The sequence below is a fragment of the Pocillopora verrucosa genome, chromosome 5 (assembly GCF_036669915.1).
Source record: "Pocillopora verrucosa isolate sample1 chromosome 5, ASM3666991v2, whole genome shotgun sequence".
NCBI classification, from domain to species: Eukaryota; Metazoa; Cnidaria; class Anthozoa; order Scleractinia; family Pocilloporidae; genus Pocillopora; species Pocillopora verrucosa.
In genome coordinates this window covers 9,071,348-9,086,804 of record NC_089316.1, presented here as the reverse complement: position 1 = coordinate 9,086,804, position 15,457 = coordinate 9,071,348, and the positions used below count along the sequence as shown (strand labels likewise).

The following is a 15,457-nucleotide window of genomic DNA, read 5'->3' as shown; positions in this document are numbered from 1 at the left end:
TCAATTCGTGTTCTTCGCGTTCAAATCATCCCTGCGTTTCACGCTAACCTGCCTAACAAAAAGATTCGCTAGTCCGCAGAATAAAATTCTCCGCAAAATTTTCAATCCAAAGGGGAGTTAGTTTCTGACAAAACAAATATCTGACGAGCAGGTTTGGTTCCCATTGCAACTCATAGAATTGCATCGGCTAACACGCGCTTCGTTCACGACGCACGCGTCAAACGTGTTCACGAAACTCGAGAGACGCGAAAGCACTTTTCATTCCAGCAAATCAATGAAGTTGAAAACATTGAATTTTAACAGTTGATGTAGAAAACACTTTTGTTTTCATGAGACGTATTATTGTGCTAACAGACCACTCATCGATTTGTTTAAAGCAGAACTAATTTAGCAATTTAATGAGGTCTTGTTCAAAACACAAGCACGCCAATAATATACTTTTATTCAAAGAAATTAAAATTCCGAATGTAAAGAGACTCCGCATCTCAGTACAAAGTTTCCCTTCCCTAAATATTACCTGTAGCTATCTAAAACTAATATAAAATGATCAAAATGGTAAAAAAGCCATATTGTAATTAAAGGAGAAGTGTCCTTTCTTTGACAAAGTAATAACACACAGCCGGTTTAGACAATAAATGGTTTGTATACATAACGGAACTCTAATGAAAATCAACAAACCGCCGACAACATCAAAGCAATATAAATTCGGAAAAAGACTTTTCTGACGCATTCTAGAGGTCGATCTTCGGTACTTGATCAGAGATAAGATAAAAGAATTTATTTTGCACAATTTTCCAGTGATAACCGCTAACATTCCGCTCCTTTGACCCATAAAAATTACAAACGTCAAGTTTTGAGGGTTAGCGCATTGAACCCTGATTAAGTCACGTTTTCGAACAGTTGATCGGCGGCGAAGAAATCAATTTCAGTTCGCTCAAAGGTAATTAAATCTCGAAAACCTCCAGCTCTGTTTTACTGTTCCACAAAGTCACTAAATCAGAGACGTGTTCTCTTTTCTCCTTTTCCTCTTGATCTAATTCTATTTCGCCATTATGCTGCACGACTTCTGATCCATTTCCATGACCGCTCGGTGCCAAATCCATAGAGGAATCTCGAATATTTTCAGCGTATTGTGGCGGTTGTGCGTCAAAGTCGATAGAACGACCAAACTCATTCGCGTTGTCGCTTCCATTTACTCCATCGATCTCTACTAACGCAGAGTTCAATGTGTTAGCGACTTGTTCTCGTTCCACCCATTCGCACGGACTCTCAGTTACTACCCCGCTACTTTCGCTATCAGATGAATATTCGTGAGCTGTAGGCAGGCTATCACTACGGGCTCTCGTTTCTCCCAACCAGCTTCCGCGCTTGTTCGATATACTCACAGGGAGAGGTTGGTAATTAAACTGCACAGGGCTAAGTCCAGCTGATTTCACGAATGGTTTTTCCACTCTCCTTCTCATGAAGCTCGGTATACTTGGAGGCGCCTGGACGTCCGATTCGCTCTCGCCGCTTGCGTCGGAATGAACCGACTCCGATCGCTCGTGCTTTGAGGAATGATCAAGCGAATGTTGTGAATGCAGTTCTAGGGAGTGAAATGGTCTTGGAAGACTACCGGCGAACGAGTGACGATAATAATTTGGAGCGGTGCGCCAAGTTTCTCTTCTCTTGACAACCACTTCGCTTTCAGTCGCTAAGGGCGTTTCTTTTGATGGTACGAATGCACTTACTTCTTCATCAGTTTGCAGAGCTTCGGGTCCAGTTGTTGCTTCAGTTGCGATGACAGGGTGTTCAAATTCTTGCTGTTTCCTGACCTCTTCTTCTTCTTCGCTTACAACACAAACCGATTCGTCGCGCGCAATTTCGCTTTCAGTCACAGCTGACGTTTCTTCTGGTTCAGCAAACGAAATTACTTCTTTAACGGTTCTTTCAACTTCGACCCCAATTGTTCCTTCACTTGCGTTAACGGGGTGTTCAGGTTCTTGCTTATTCTTGACCTCTTCTTCTTCGCTTGCAACACAAGCTGTCTCGTCGCGCGCAATTTCGCTTTCAGTCGCCGGTGGCGTTTCTTCTGGTGCAGCGAATGAACTTACTTCTTCCTCGATTTGTTGAGCTTCGAGTCCAGTTGTTCCTTTATTTGCAATAGCAGAGTTATCAAGTTCTTGTTGTTTCTTGTCCTTTTCTTCTTCGCTTGCAACACAAACTGATTCCTCCAGCGCCTGAAGCGCCAGATCTGCGCTTACCGAATCGATCGTCGTGATCTTTCCATCAGCAACATCACAGTGATCTTCGCGCGCTTTAAATTTATCTTTAAGGTTAGCACTCTCCACTTCTAGTTCGTCAATCCTATTTCTCAACCTATCTATCTCTGCTTTCAATCTTTCATTCTCTTCTTTAACGGATGTTAGATTTTCCTCGAGTTGTTCTGCGTGGCTTTGGACTTCGGCTAATCGGATTTTTAAATCCGATTTCTCGTGTCCACTTTCAACTGCGCGTTTTCGTAAGCGCAACACCTCATCACTTCGCTCTCTGAGCGAAGCTGTCGCCTTATCTCGTTCCTCCATCAATACATCGCATAACTGTCGCAATTCTTCGGGTTGCGTCTTCGATGAAGCAAAATCACTTTCTTCCTGATCCAGACTGGTTGCAGATCCATTTTCATTCTTGTCTGACGTACGACTTGCGTGGCCATTCGTAAACTCCCTCGAGGAACCTTCCATTGTGTCGCCGTTAGAAACGCTGACAGTAGCAGACTGAACCTGTTCGCGGCCGTGATATTCACTCGATGCCGAAAAATCTTTCTTCCCTCTCACTTCTTTGTTCCATTGATCTCCTTTAACATCGAATTGATATTTTTCAAATTTATCGCTAAATTCTGCAGATCTCTCATCCAGATCGTCCTCCATTTTCAGAACTCTGCCGCTGTCAAATATGTACTAGCTCGCGTGGTATCTCTCTTATAATCAGTGCAACATTTCACGTTCCAACCCTCTGTCGCGATCTTATTGGCACTATTTACGCCTGCGTGAAATTACAGCCGAATGCTCTCTCGATCAATGCCTCCTGTCTTTTCTCTGGTAAATGAATGAAAAAAATTTTTTCCGTTAAATCGATACTGCTCGCTGTGTCTCAAACCGCGAAGGGTTGTGTTTTGCATATCCTATGTCAGCAGAACTGTTTCTGTTATACAGCTGAGTGATCGCCTTTTGTTCCCGTGAGCTCAGCCATGATAATATAGTTCGTCCCTGTTGGGTTCTGAAGCATAAATCATATCCGACTGTTGATATTTTATGCGAATTCCTGCAGCTCGGTATTGAAAACACGCGTCCCTGATATTTTTCTCTCAAACAAAAGCTCTTTTTTCGTCAACTTAAACGCATTCTTGTTGATGGTTACGGTTAAGATCAGAAATATTTTGCTCGAGTCTTCTATTGTCCTTCACGAATGTTCCACAACAACGCTTTTCATTAACCATGCGTTTTCTATGTGGCGCACGCGCGAATTCTCGTGCAGCACGCGAAGCAGCTTGGCTCGCGCGCGATGTTTGTTATGATTGGAACTCTTTGAGTCACCAGTGCTGTCTTGCAGGTGTTACATTATTTACAGAGCTGCAGTGGAGTGCCTCTGCAGAATCTTTTGGAATCGTAAGATAAAAGATTTTTCGAAGTGGTTTATTTACGGTTTATATCGTCCTAATTATTTGTGATAGCTTTGATTTAACACCTGTGGAAAATCTCCGCGCCTTTTTCGTCGTTCCCGACTCATTTAAAAAGACAAAAACATTCCCACCTTGTTAGCACTAAATTAACGTAATGGTCTTACTTTCAAGTGCAATAACGATTTCCCAGTGTCTCAACAGTTCTCGAGATAAATCACACCCGAGTTCAACTTTTTCAACGCGCTCATCACCATTTGTCAATTCAATATCTCCCCTCACCGGTACCGTAGCGCTGAATGCTCTTGCGTGTAGTTCCCAAATCAATATGTTTGTGGTGCATTTTAACGACTCCCGATGCAGAACCTCATTTTAATTTCCTGAACCCTGACGTTCGGTTTCCAAATTTCAGACTTTGTTACCATTCAATTGAAGTTGCGTCTCTAATTGATGAGCCCGATCTTGACAAAAATAAATTTCTTGTTCTAACCGGTTTCCTCTTTCCAAAGAGCTAGAACACAAAGCATCCAACTGGGCAATCCTCCTCCACGTTTCAAAAGACTCTTTTGAAGGATCGATCTTTCTCTTTTCCGGCTCTTGCACTGCAGCCCCAAAATTTCCTGTTTCTTTCCCCGATGTGTCGCGCTCCTTACAAAACCGAAATGACTTCCTGTAATATGCCATGAGCTCCGCGAGAAAACTTTTTATCTCTATTTGTTTTGAGAGCGATTCCAGAGAACGAGACTATCTTGTCAGCTAGAATTGAAATTCTTGAACCTATATTGCACTGAACAATTTCCGTTGCGTGTGACAATTTTACGAGAGCGTATTAAAGAGTTTTGTTCCTGTTTATTTGGACAAGAGTGGTTTCAATCCTGCTGTTTTGTGGTCATCTCATCTGAAATTCTACCCACAAAGTGCAACCACGAAAATACGTGAATTGGGCAGTTTTCCTCTTCATATCCTTTCGCTAATCCCTTATTACTCAACGAAATTATTATTGAATCAACTAATAATCCCCTAAGTTATTTCTCTCCATTCTCATCACCTGTCTGCTTGATATTGTATTGATATTGTAAGGAGAAATTCTGTCTTGGTCATTCATAAAAGTGAAGGGGTTGAATATAACAGGAAATCCTCAATGATGCTAAAATATCCCAGTTCCGCTGTCCTTCTTTTGCTGATTACTTGAAGGAGAAAAAAATACCTTAGAGGATAAGTCGATGACAAACAATGACAAAGCTGCCTGGGCTAAGAGGAAGGGCAGCGACTCAAATGATGTTTACAAATGACTGAGCTTATCAACAATCGGTGAAGGGATCTAATGAATAAAACCAAGATCAAGCAATAGTATTTCCCAGTTCTACATTTCCGATTTGATAATCACTTGGAGGAAAAAATTACAACATGGAAGAGAAAGTGATTTCAACGATGACACAGCAGCCGACAAGCGGAACTAAGGACAACGCATTTTAACCTTTTAGATATGTGTATACCGGTGAGCTGACAGATATAATTCAGATACAAGTACAATAAAGAAACCAAAACTAAAACTATTAAAGACGTTAAAATTGGTTTTATGAACTGAGTTTATTATGAAAATCGGCCATCGTAAAGAGTTGTGGTCTAAAGTTGACCTTTCCAGCGTTAGCCCTTCGCCAGCTATATAAACCCAAATTTTCTAAGCTAGTATGTCCCCGCTTACGCGGCACCAAAGTTTGCTTAGAAACTTTCCCCGTTTCAGTTACATGAGTTTATAGTCCGAAATAAATAAATATTTATATCTGAAATGAACTGGAAGAAAATGAAATTTTTCTGGACTGATAACTTCAGGAGGGTCCTTCTAATTTAATACAACTGTTTCCTGGCAAGCTTAAGCAAACACCGGATTCTCATAGGAAGGGAAGGGAAGAGGAGGGGGGGGGGTGGGGAGAGGAGTTGTGTCATAATCGAAACAGTCAAGTGTACTCCAGAACAATGTATAATTTATTTACCAAGTACGAAATCATTTACCATCAATGACAAATACCAGAGCAGCAGTGAAGCTGAAATTGGCCAAATATCGCCTCCCTGCCCGTAATTCGCATGCTCCAACATTCCGCTATCTGATTACAGGTCTTTCCTGCCTTATACAGACGAGCAGGGATTAAGGACCAGAAAGACCAGAGAGATAGTCAAGCGATAATTGGCCAAGACGGTAAACATGGCTATTACATCTAATGGGCCAATCAGATGTTTCAAATGACACCTGATAAAATCTTTAAAGTTTTACAAGATGTAACGTTTCATGTAAGGACCTGCGTTATCATGAAGACCGCTGGAGCATGGGATCTATTCGTACTTGTAAAACCCTTCCCCAGACTTTCTCCCAAGCTTGTTGCGCGCGACCAGGTCATTTAAGATCTTGCTAGGACTGAAAAGAGGTTCAGTCGGATACTTCTCGTGCCAACCTAAACAGAAAAATAACAATAATAATCAACAAATTAATAACACATTTTGCACGTCACCTTTTTTTTTTCTTTGAAGCTTGCAAGTAACCCTTCATTGTTATCGCTGCAAGACGCGCGTTTCTCCTCCCGCGGAAAGATTTGGGACAAGTCAGGGAGGGGTTTGCTGAGGATCTGGCACTAATAATGCTAGACCCCTTGCAGACTTCTTGCTGGTTCGCGTTGCTCATACTTTCCCGCAGGCGAAGAAATGCTGACTGGAGCGTTGGTAACGAGAGCGTGCTCGCACGCTAGGTATTTTTTTACGATTGCAAAGCCTTCAATTTGAGGGCATTTACTTGGTCATAGAAGAATTTATCCACTAATTTCAAGAAGAGCTCGTAATTTGAATTCTAATTTCAAGCGGTACCTACCGTCAATAATAAACTTAGTTGTATCAAGTCCAACATAGTCTGCCAACTCCAGCGGGCCCATTGGGTAACCTAACACCAAACAGATAATAATTTAGAATGAAATTAAGACAAGCATAAATTACTGCTACACTCTTCAGCGCGCGAGGGGCGAATTTGGCTCCACAGTGTTCCCCTCCGATTGGTTTTGAATAGAAATCGCAATTCTTTACACTGTTTTAGGACACGCAAAGTCTTTCTCTTTCTTTTCAAAGCCCGCAGGTGCATTCATTTGTCGTCAAATCCCGCGCATCATTTTCTAACCTTTCTTTGCACTGGCTAACTCCTCCTCCATTCAGTCCACCGCATTTTAACTAAGGGGCTCACGGGGAGATATTTTGGAAACAGAGGACGTATCCAGAAGTGCATAATTTTGTGTTCACATTATCCCCTTTCAATCGGAAAAATTCATCGAAGGAAAAAAAAGTAAAGCTAAAAGCGTTCACGAAGCCCGTTACTCGATGATGCAAATCATGACCTTGAAAGCAACGACTTGAGGAACATTTTGAGTCGATGTCATTTGAAATTTCGTGATTTTTCCACAATTTAAATATCAAATTGTTTCATACGCTCGAGACTTTCCACCTGTCAAGTTTTTTTTTTAAATTGTTACTTTAAAAACCCTTACTTCCAGCTACCGCAAAATGTACCGTGAACCGATGAAATAACGCGCGTGATTACAGCCAATACAGGCGTAAATGGGTTAAGTTTAGCCCGTCATATCTCTTAAACAAGCACGGTGACCTATCTTTTTTATTTTTCCAAACAGACATTGGCAGGGAACATTTAAGAAAAGCTTAAAAAACATTGTTCGATAAATTTTTTTCTTACATCTGCTAAAATAAGCAAGAGTTTTCACTAACTATACTTGTTGATGTTTATCTGTGTCCAAGAAATCTGCACTTTTCTCTTAGACCGAAAGTCTTTACTTAGTTTCCCTTCTGGATTAGAGGTCTGTGGGATTGAAATTGAAGTTTGTAATGTAAAATACAATTTCCTACCTGCTCCAAGCTTCATGGCTGTATCGATGTCTTTTGCGGAGGCATCGCCTGAAAAGAAAGAAGTCTGTAGTTCGTATGATGTATATGGCACTGACTAATTTTTTTCGGTGGGGGGGGGGGGGGGGGGGGGAAAAGGAGGCGGCAAGGGAATGGGGGGTTTGATAATTTCCCGTTTTCATCTCTTATATTTCTTCCCTTCTTCCTCATCTACACAGAAAACTGAAAATGTCTGCAATTTCAAAGTCTTCAAGTCTGATTTTAAGACACTACCAAACCAATCTTGATCTCTACTAGACAAGATCTCTGCGCATTAACCGCCTTGCTTTGACTCCCATAATTGACCAAGACAAATTTTTCAATATCAAACAATGTGAGGAAGACATGTAATGCAAATAAGAAAAACACTAATTGGGAGATTATTAGTTGACCCAACACCAAATTCTCCACACTCTCATTAAAAGAATTGGATGGCAAAAAGTAAGGAGAATTACTAGTGAGATCTTGCGAGTGAAAGGGTTAAACAGGTGTACATTGGAGTGGATTGGTGTATGACTCCTCCTTTTAATCCTCTAAACCCAACATCAGAATGCATATTCTCCAAAGCTGTTCTCCAAACATTTGCTAAAGTGTGGAAAAGGAGAATTTGTTTAACAATCAGAAGCTTCTTTAGTTATTGATAATTCCCTTTTCTCTTGGGATCTTAATGTGCCAATCAGAGATGATATTGTAAGGAGAAATTAGATGTTGGTCACTCTAGGGGGCTAAAGAGTTTTACTGCCTCCTTTGGGGATTAAATACAAAATAATGTAATTTTAATTATGGCTCAAGCAGTTTATAACTTGTAAGAATATCTCTTTATTTGTAAACTTGCAACAAATTAAGTCTTGTTATCATTTACTGAAGGGGAAGAAAATTGTTATCTTTTTTCCCTTTTCCTCCTTTCTTTCAGCTTTTTAAAAAAATTTTAACCCTAACTCCCAAGATTTCCCTTCCAACTCATTCCCTTGTAAATTGGTTACGAGAATTTGGTGATAGATCAAGATAACAACTTTTACCTGTCTAAGTTTGAGTATTCTCATTACCTGTTTGCTCAATAATTTATGGAAATTACAGGGAGAAGTTAAATTTTAATCACTTCTGGGAGTTAAAGGGTTGATGTAAAGCGCCGTGAACAATTAGTGGATTTGGCAATATATAAATATTTTTGTCTAATTACTATTTTTTTACTTATCATTCTCCACTTCTTACCTCTTTCCAGCATTCTAATGGACTCCATTATGTATGGAACAAGTAAACGGTTGACAATAAAACCAGGTGTGTCCTGCGAAACAAAATTTATATCATTTAGCCTGTACATTTTACACCACACTAGAATAGTATGGCTAATTTTTGGAAGACTGCCTTTCACAGCAGATAACTGTGAAGTCAAAAACGTTGCTCAGTTAGAACAATTTCTTGCTTACCTTACAAGACACAGGCACCTTTCCAAGTTCTTTGCTAAACTGATATAAAGCATCAAATGTTTCCTCTGATGTTTCTGGAATACGGATAACCTAAAAGAATCCAGTTTAACATTTGACAACATTCTGGATCAAATGAAGTGCATGCATATTTTAAAATATGACCTAGAAGGGTTAAAACCCTTTACACCCAAACATCAATAGACATATTCTCCATACTGTTTACTGTACATTTCCTAAGGTGATGACAATGAGAATTTGTTTAACAATCAATAGCTTCTTCAGTCAAGGTGATCATTTTCTTTATTCTCATGACCTTTATGCTTGACTCAGGGATGATATTGTAAGGAGAAATTAGATGCTAGTCACTCTAAAGGCCTATTTACACGGCACGACTTTGTCGCATGCGACAAGCTTACGACAGGCCTACGACATGACTTAAGAGTCGTAAGCGAGTTGTAGGTTTGATTTACATGAAACAATTCGTGTCGTAAGCCCGTCGTAAGCTTGTCGCATGCGACAAAGTCGTACCGTGTAAATAGGCCCTTAGGGGTTAAAGGGTTACATCACCACCCAAAACTATTCTGAAGAATTTCAGGGTCCAAAGAAACTTTCTTCACTTGATCATAGCAAATACATCAGAGCTCCGGTATTAAAATAACTTTTCACTACATTGGACAGTTTTACAATGAAAAACTCCATAAATGAAATTTGAATGTTTCAATTAATTCTTATCATCAGTTAAGGAAGATGCAGTCACCATTAACATGTTAATCAAAAGCAGTGATACAGATAGCTAAAAGCTCACCTCAACCAGCTTCATCAAAGGAACAGGGTTAAAAAATGAAGTCCACCAAATCTGTCCTGTCTCTTGGTAATGCTGGCTATTTCTCCTATTGGTAGGGAAGACGTATTGGATGCAAAAATGGTGTGACTGAAATGAAAAGGAAGAGGACACTTAGAAAACATGAAATCTAGTTTAAAGACAATTTGGCCAAGTTAACGGCATCAAGCTTTGTGAACCCATCAAGGAAGCTTGTCTATTTCCCACCCCACACCCCCCAACCCCCAAAGATTTGAGACTAATTGATAAGAGGTCTGCAAGGTCTACAAGGGGTCTAACACTGATAATGAGATAGTGTCAGACCCCCCTGCAAACTTCTCCTCAGCTAGTCCCAAATCTTTCCAAATCTTTCTGGAGGTGGGGGGCAATAAATGCATCTCTTTCAGCGCTTAAATGATTAGGCCCTGCTTCCAAGCTACCATCCATTTAGCAGAATCATAATTCTGGAGCACTGTTGTGGCAGTTGCTCCTTAACAGTCCCCAGCTCTTTTGTGGTGATTGTTTTCCAGTGTTTCTCTTTTCAATCCCTCTCTCTTTATTTCCTTCCACAAATCCATAAGTAAGGACAGGTTCTTAGATTAAAAGCTCATCACTGGATTTTTGAGATTTTGAGTTAAATTAGTTAAATCAAATCATCAGTCATTGTACAAATCATTTGTGGGTTAGCATGGTCTGTGCTCTTATTGACAACAATATTTGTCATCCCTGTGGTAAAACTGTTGTGGACTCACCAAGCACGGTCACAATATCAATGTTAAAAAAAGATTCTTTCAATGCATGACCATTGCATGACACATTGATGTAAGCAGCATTGTTTGTACTATATATGACTTTAATATATTCTTAACCGTCTATTGTTTGTACTCTTATCCGAAACAGCAAATTGGCCAATCAGATTGCCACATTACTGCCAATTGTGGTAAAAAAAATAAATTACTCTTGACATTATTTTGACAGCCACATAATTCACCATAATACTTTGAGCCCACAGTTTCATGAGGGATATGTTTTGCCCTTTACACCTTTTTATTAGTATGCATAATCTCCATACTTCTCTCTACATGTTCTCTTCAGTGCTGACGAGGAGAATTTGTTTCAAAAGCCAAGAACTTCTTCAGTCGGTAATCATTTCCTTTACTTGATCATGACCTTCACATGTGATTTAGAGGTGATAATATGGGAAGAAACTAGATGCCAGTCATTCTTTGGGTTCAAAGGGCAAAAAAGTCTTGATAATCACTATCAGAACTCCTAAGGCTATTTGTAGCTCAGTATTTAATATAGAAAGTAATAAAAGTTAAGTTCATGTAGCTACAATGTTAGTATACCTGGGTGCAGCTTTATCAAGTTCTGCAAAGAGATTGTGCTTTACACGCATATTCTCAACAATGGCTTCTATCAAGAGATCTGTTTCAGCAATGTTAGCTGCAGGATCTGTGCTTATTGTGATCCTTGAGAGAGTATCAGTCACAAATTGTTTTCCAGCCTGCAAGCAAATTCAACTCAATTACTGAGTGGATGAACTATGAGATCTTCACAACAAAACAAAATTTAGTAATTGATGTCTTTCTCTCATGCCCACTTTGAAAACCATTAACCTTTTAACTCCCAGCAGTGATCAAAATGCAACTTCTCCCAATAATATCCATACACTATCCAGCAAACAGGTAATGAGAATTGTCATCTTGATCTAAAATTAAATTCTCTTAACTAAGTTACAAGGAAATGTGGAGCAGCCAGTGGGGAGAATTAATGATCAGATCTCACAAGTTAAAGGATTAAGCAAGGAGCTTTGGCTCCAAAAAAAAATTGCAGCATGCATTCTATGGAGGCACGATATTTCTGTCATCAGTGTTGAGAATTACATTAACATTTGCGGTCGGTAGGTGTCTATGCAGTTACTTAAAACCTGTTGATTATAAGTTTTAGGTTCACCTTAGGGTTATTTTTAATCTCTCCAATATCCTCCTGGGTAGTGTATACCTGAGGGTCATTTTTAATCTCTTCTTTACTCTCTTGGTTAATATATACCTGTGGGTTTTTAAAAACTCTTGCATACCCTCCTGGGTGGTGTATACCTGATGGTTATTTTTAATCTCTTCTTTACCCTCTTGGGTAGTGTATACCTGAGGGTTATTTTTAGTTTCTTGCATACCCTCCTGGGTAGTGTATGTCTTAGGGTTATTTTTTTATTTCTTCTATACCCTCTTGGGTAGTGTATACCTGAGGGTTATTTTTAATCTCTCCTGTACCCTCTTGAGTAATGTATACCCGAGGGTTATTTTTAATCTCTTCTACACTCTCTTGGGTAGTGTACACCTGAGGGTTATTCTTAATCTTTTCTATACTCTGTTAGGTAGTGTATACCTGAGGGTTATATTTAATCTCTCCTATACCCTCTTGGGTAGTGTATACCTGAGGGTTATTTTTAATCTCTCGCATACCCTCTTGGGTAGTGTATACCTGAGGGTTATTTTTAATCTCTTCTATACCCTCTTGAGTAGTGCATACTTGAGGGTTTTTTTAATCTCTTGCAAACCCTCTTGGGTAGTGTATACCTGAGGATTAATTTTTAATCTCTTCTATACCTTCTTGGGTAGTGTATACCTGAGGGTTATTTTTAATCTCCTGTATACCCTCCTAAGTAGTGTATACCTGAGGGTTATTTTTAATCTCTTGCATACCTTCCTGGGTAGTGTATACCTGAGGGTTATTTTTAAGCTCTTCTTTACCCTACTAACACGGCAGTCATGTTAAATGATATTCATAAAAGTGAATTTACTCAAAATTACCCAAAATGCAATAACAGTGTTTAAGGAAAATGCAAAGACCAGCTTCTACCCTGTTATAGTCAATTTTGGCTTGAGTGATGTCTTCAGAAAAGCTAAAAATGCCATTCCAAAACCTTTCCACGTAGAAGGTCATAATATGAATAATTGCATTGTGCCAAAGCTTGTAGACTGAACAGGGAGACCATCAGTTGAAAGCAATGTGTATTCTCTGGATTATCTAATCAACACAGTTTCTGGACTTTAAAAGTTCAAGTTCCATGACCTGTATAAAGAAGGGTTTGTCGGTGCTTGCCTTGTACAGGTCTGAGTCTTTGATCATGGAGGTGAAATCAGCTTAACTGATACTGCTTTTTAGGCCATTTTTGAGTTTCTTCTTTTTATATGTTTTAAATTGTTCCACCTATGTTTATTTGGTCAGAACTAGTTGTGGACCTTGAGTTAACAATTTACTGTTGTCTTCTTTAAGACAAGCACTGTTTCTACTAAGAAAATAAGCTTGGTGTATTGCCCTTGGGTTTTTTCAAATTAGACCCGTTAAGTTTGTATGAGACATTTCTCTGGACTCTTGTTTCTGGAAAACAAGTGAACAAAGTAGAGTTGTATCTGTAAAATGATTAGAAATATAATTATCGGAAGTTGCAGTTTTTTCCATTTCATTCAAGGGGAGCTTTATTAACTTTTTTGTAGCGATTATCAGATATCCTGGAATGTTCAGCAAACACCTCATGCCACCAAGGTGTCAAACCTTGCCTTGAATTACTTGTGCAAATTAGCTGGCTGCACATTGAATGTGCAGCCAGTTAACTTGTATACATTTTTTTCCCAATGCAAAGCTCGTCATGACCCGTCTGCTTACACAAAATCAAAAGGCAAAACTTGCCAACAGTTTGAACTGTTATTGCCAAAACTAATAATTTTGAATCAAGAATACCCTTTCTTGTATTTCCTAAAAATTTTAACAGGTCACCAGGAAAAGAAAAAAAGGATCAAGTATTTGTTAAATCTGGTAAATAATATCCTGGTTGTTATGCAAATTTCAAACAATGGCAGTGGTACTTAAATTTCAAACACATTTCCAGACAAGCTTTAAGAGGTTAAGAGGTTATTGCCTGGGATCTCAAAATATCACTAAAAAATATTAGATAATTTTAAAACACTACCTCAGGATCATCCTTAAATTTCTTCTTTGAAACTTTCTCTAAGCTTTTCTCAATGGCATTCAAAGATTTTGTCAAAATTGCGTCTGTTTGATCCACCATTGTCACCTTGTGATTTGTGGCTGCTGCTACCTAAAAATTAATCCAACATTCAAAAGTTTCAAATTGACCTATAAACAAAAAAACTCTTCTACTACTCCTATTACACCCAAACATCAGCATAAAAATTCTCCATACTGTTCTCTATACATTTGCTGTGGTGCCAATAAGGATAATTTGTGTAATGATCATGAGCTCTTCAGATGGTAATCATTTCCTCTATCCTTGTGACCTTAATGCAGTGTTTCGAGTGATATTTTTTGGAGAAATTTAGATGCTAGTAACTCTTACAAGTCGAAGGGTAAAATCTCTCATCGCCTGTCTTTCTGATAATTTGCTGATATGGCAGAGTAAAACTTGTGTCTATAAGCTGCACAAAAGAAAACTAAAAAAATCTCCCACAGGGTTAACCTCCCTCTTCTGCTAAGCATATTCCAATATCACTTTAAGAAATGAGGGTCGCACTTTTTTAAAGTCAAAGAAGTATTTTAAAAAACTACGTGCATTATAACAATAGGAAATCAGGACGTCAAGATATATTGATCATGTTCATGTTCAATTCAACAATTTAAAAATTGTTGAAAATCGAATCGGCGAGAACGGAACACCAATCACAGCTTGCAACGAGAAAAGGTGTAAAATTTGACAATCTTCCGGTGATGAATGAGTTAAGAATAGGTTCATTCATAACCTAGAGGTTGTTCAAGGTCATCACATGTCCATTCATAATTGCCAACTCACGCAAACCTGAAAAGGCTCATTGATTCAATGGAGCACGATGAAACACAAAAAAACCCTGAAAATTGATTCATAGATTTCCAAAAAAAAAATGCATCAATTTATTTGATGATGTATGAATTTCTTCTGTTCATTTACGAATGTACCTGAGCAATTCCAGAACCCATAAGTCCACTACCAATGACTGTTACAGTTTTTATCGCGTTCTGACTAGATGTTGTACTGAAAAAAGTCGAAATCACTGGTAAGTTCTTCCTAAGTGAAGGATGTCTCAGAATCTGAGCACATGGCAGCTTTGAAGCGGTACATTGAAAGAGGGAAGCCATAACTTGGGAAGGTATGCTACTAGTCGAGGTTTACTTGCACGATCATGGATCAAAGACGGATTACTCGACGAGAGACTGGGACTAAGAAAGGGCAACGTTCAATTCTCATCTTGGCCATGGGTGACCTTCCCACTAATTTAAATTCTTTCATTTTTTTATACACGAATAATCCTGTTCAAACTCCGATCTCCTTATCAATCAAAGCTTAAATAACTTATGTGAGGATTTCTACTTGAACTTAGTAATTCAAGAACCACTGTTTTTCGGAATGAAGGATCTGCGCGCAAAAAAATACCAAAATGCGCCGGTGGATTTGTCGGAAAAGCGTGGTCGAAGGGTAATTGATGGGTCTTTTTCCATTTCGTCCATTTATCTTTGAACTGGCAAAGGTCATAGCTAGATATCTTGCTAGCTATCTATTGAAAACTGTTTGAAAATTTTTTTAACCTTGGTGTTCAGCGGTCGACATTCTATTGGATAGTCTGTCAT

The 15,457-nt window shown here is 39.0% G+C and overlaps 2 protein-coding genes across 2 annotated transcripts; both read right to left on the bottom strand.

Annotated features, from left to right (window-relative positions):
• Window positions 1–426: 426 nt before the first annotated feature.
• LOC131776966 (protein P54-like) lies at window positions 427–3,341 on the bottom strand. The gene has a single exon (XM_059093178.2). The coding sequence runs from the start codon at window positions 2,904–2,906 to the stop codon at window positions 945–947; it is 1,962 nt and encodes a 653-aa protein (XP_058949161.2). The 5' UTR covers window positions 2,907–3,341; the 3' UTR covers window positions 427–944.
• Window positions 3,342–5,623: 2,282 nt separating this feature from the next.
• Window positions 5,624–15,031, bottom strand: LOC131776934 (hydroxyacyl-coenzyme A dehydrogenase, mitochondrial). Its single transcript, XM_059093130.2, is given in 10 exon segments — window positions 5,624–6,105; window positions 6,516–6,584; window positions 7,553–7,600; window positions 8,801–8,873; window positions 9,016–9,105; window positions 9,821–9,855; window positions 9,858–9,946; window positions 11,185–11,342; window positions 13,809–13,937; window positions 14,789–15,031. Coding segments are annotated over 10 exon segments (990 nt in total). The 5' UTR covers window positions 14,969–15,031; the 3' UTR covers window positions 5,624–5,986.
• Window positions 15,032–15,457: the final 426 nt, after the last annotated feature.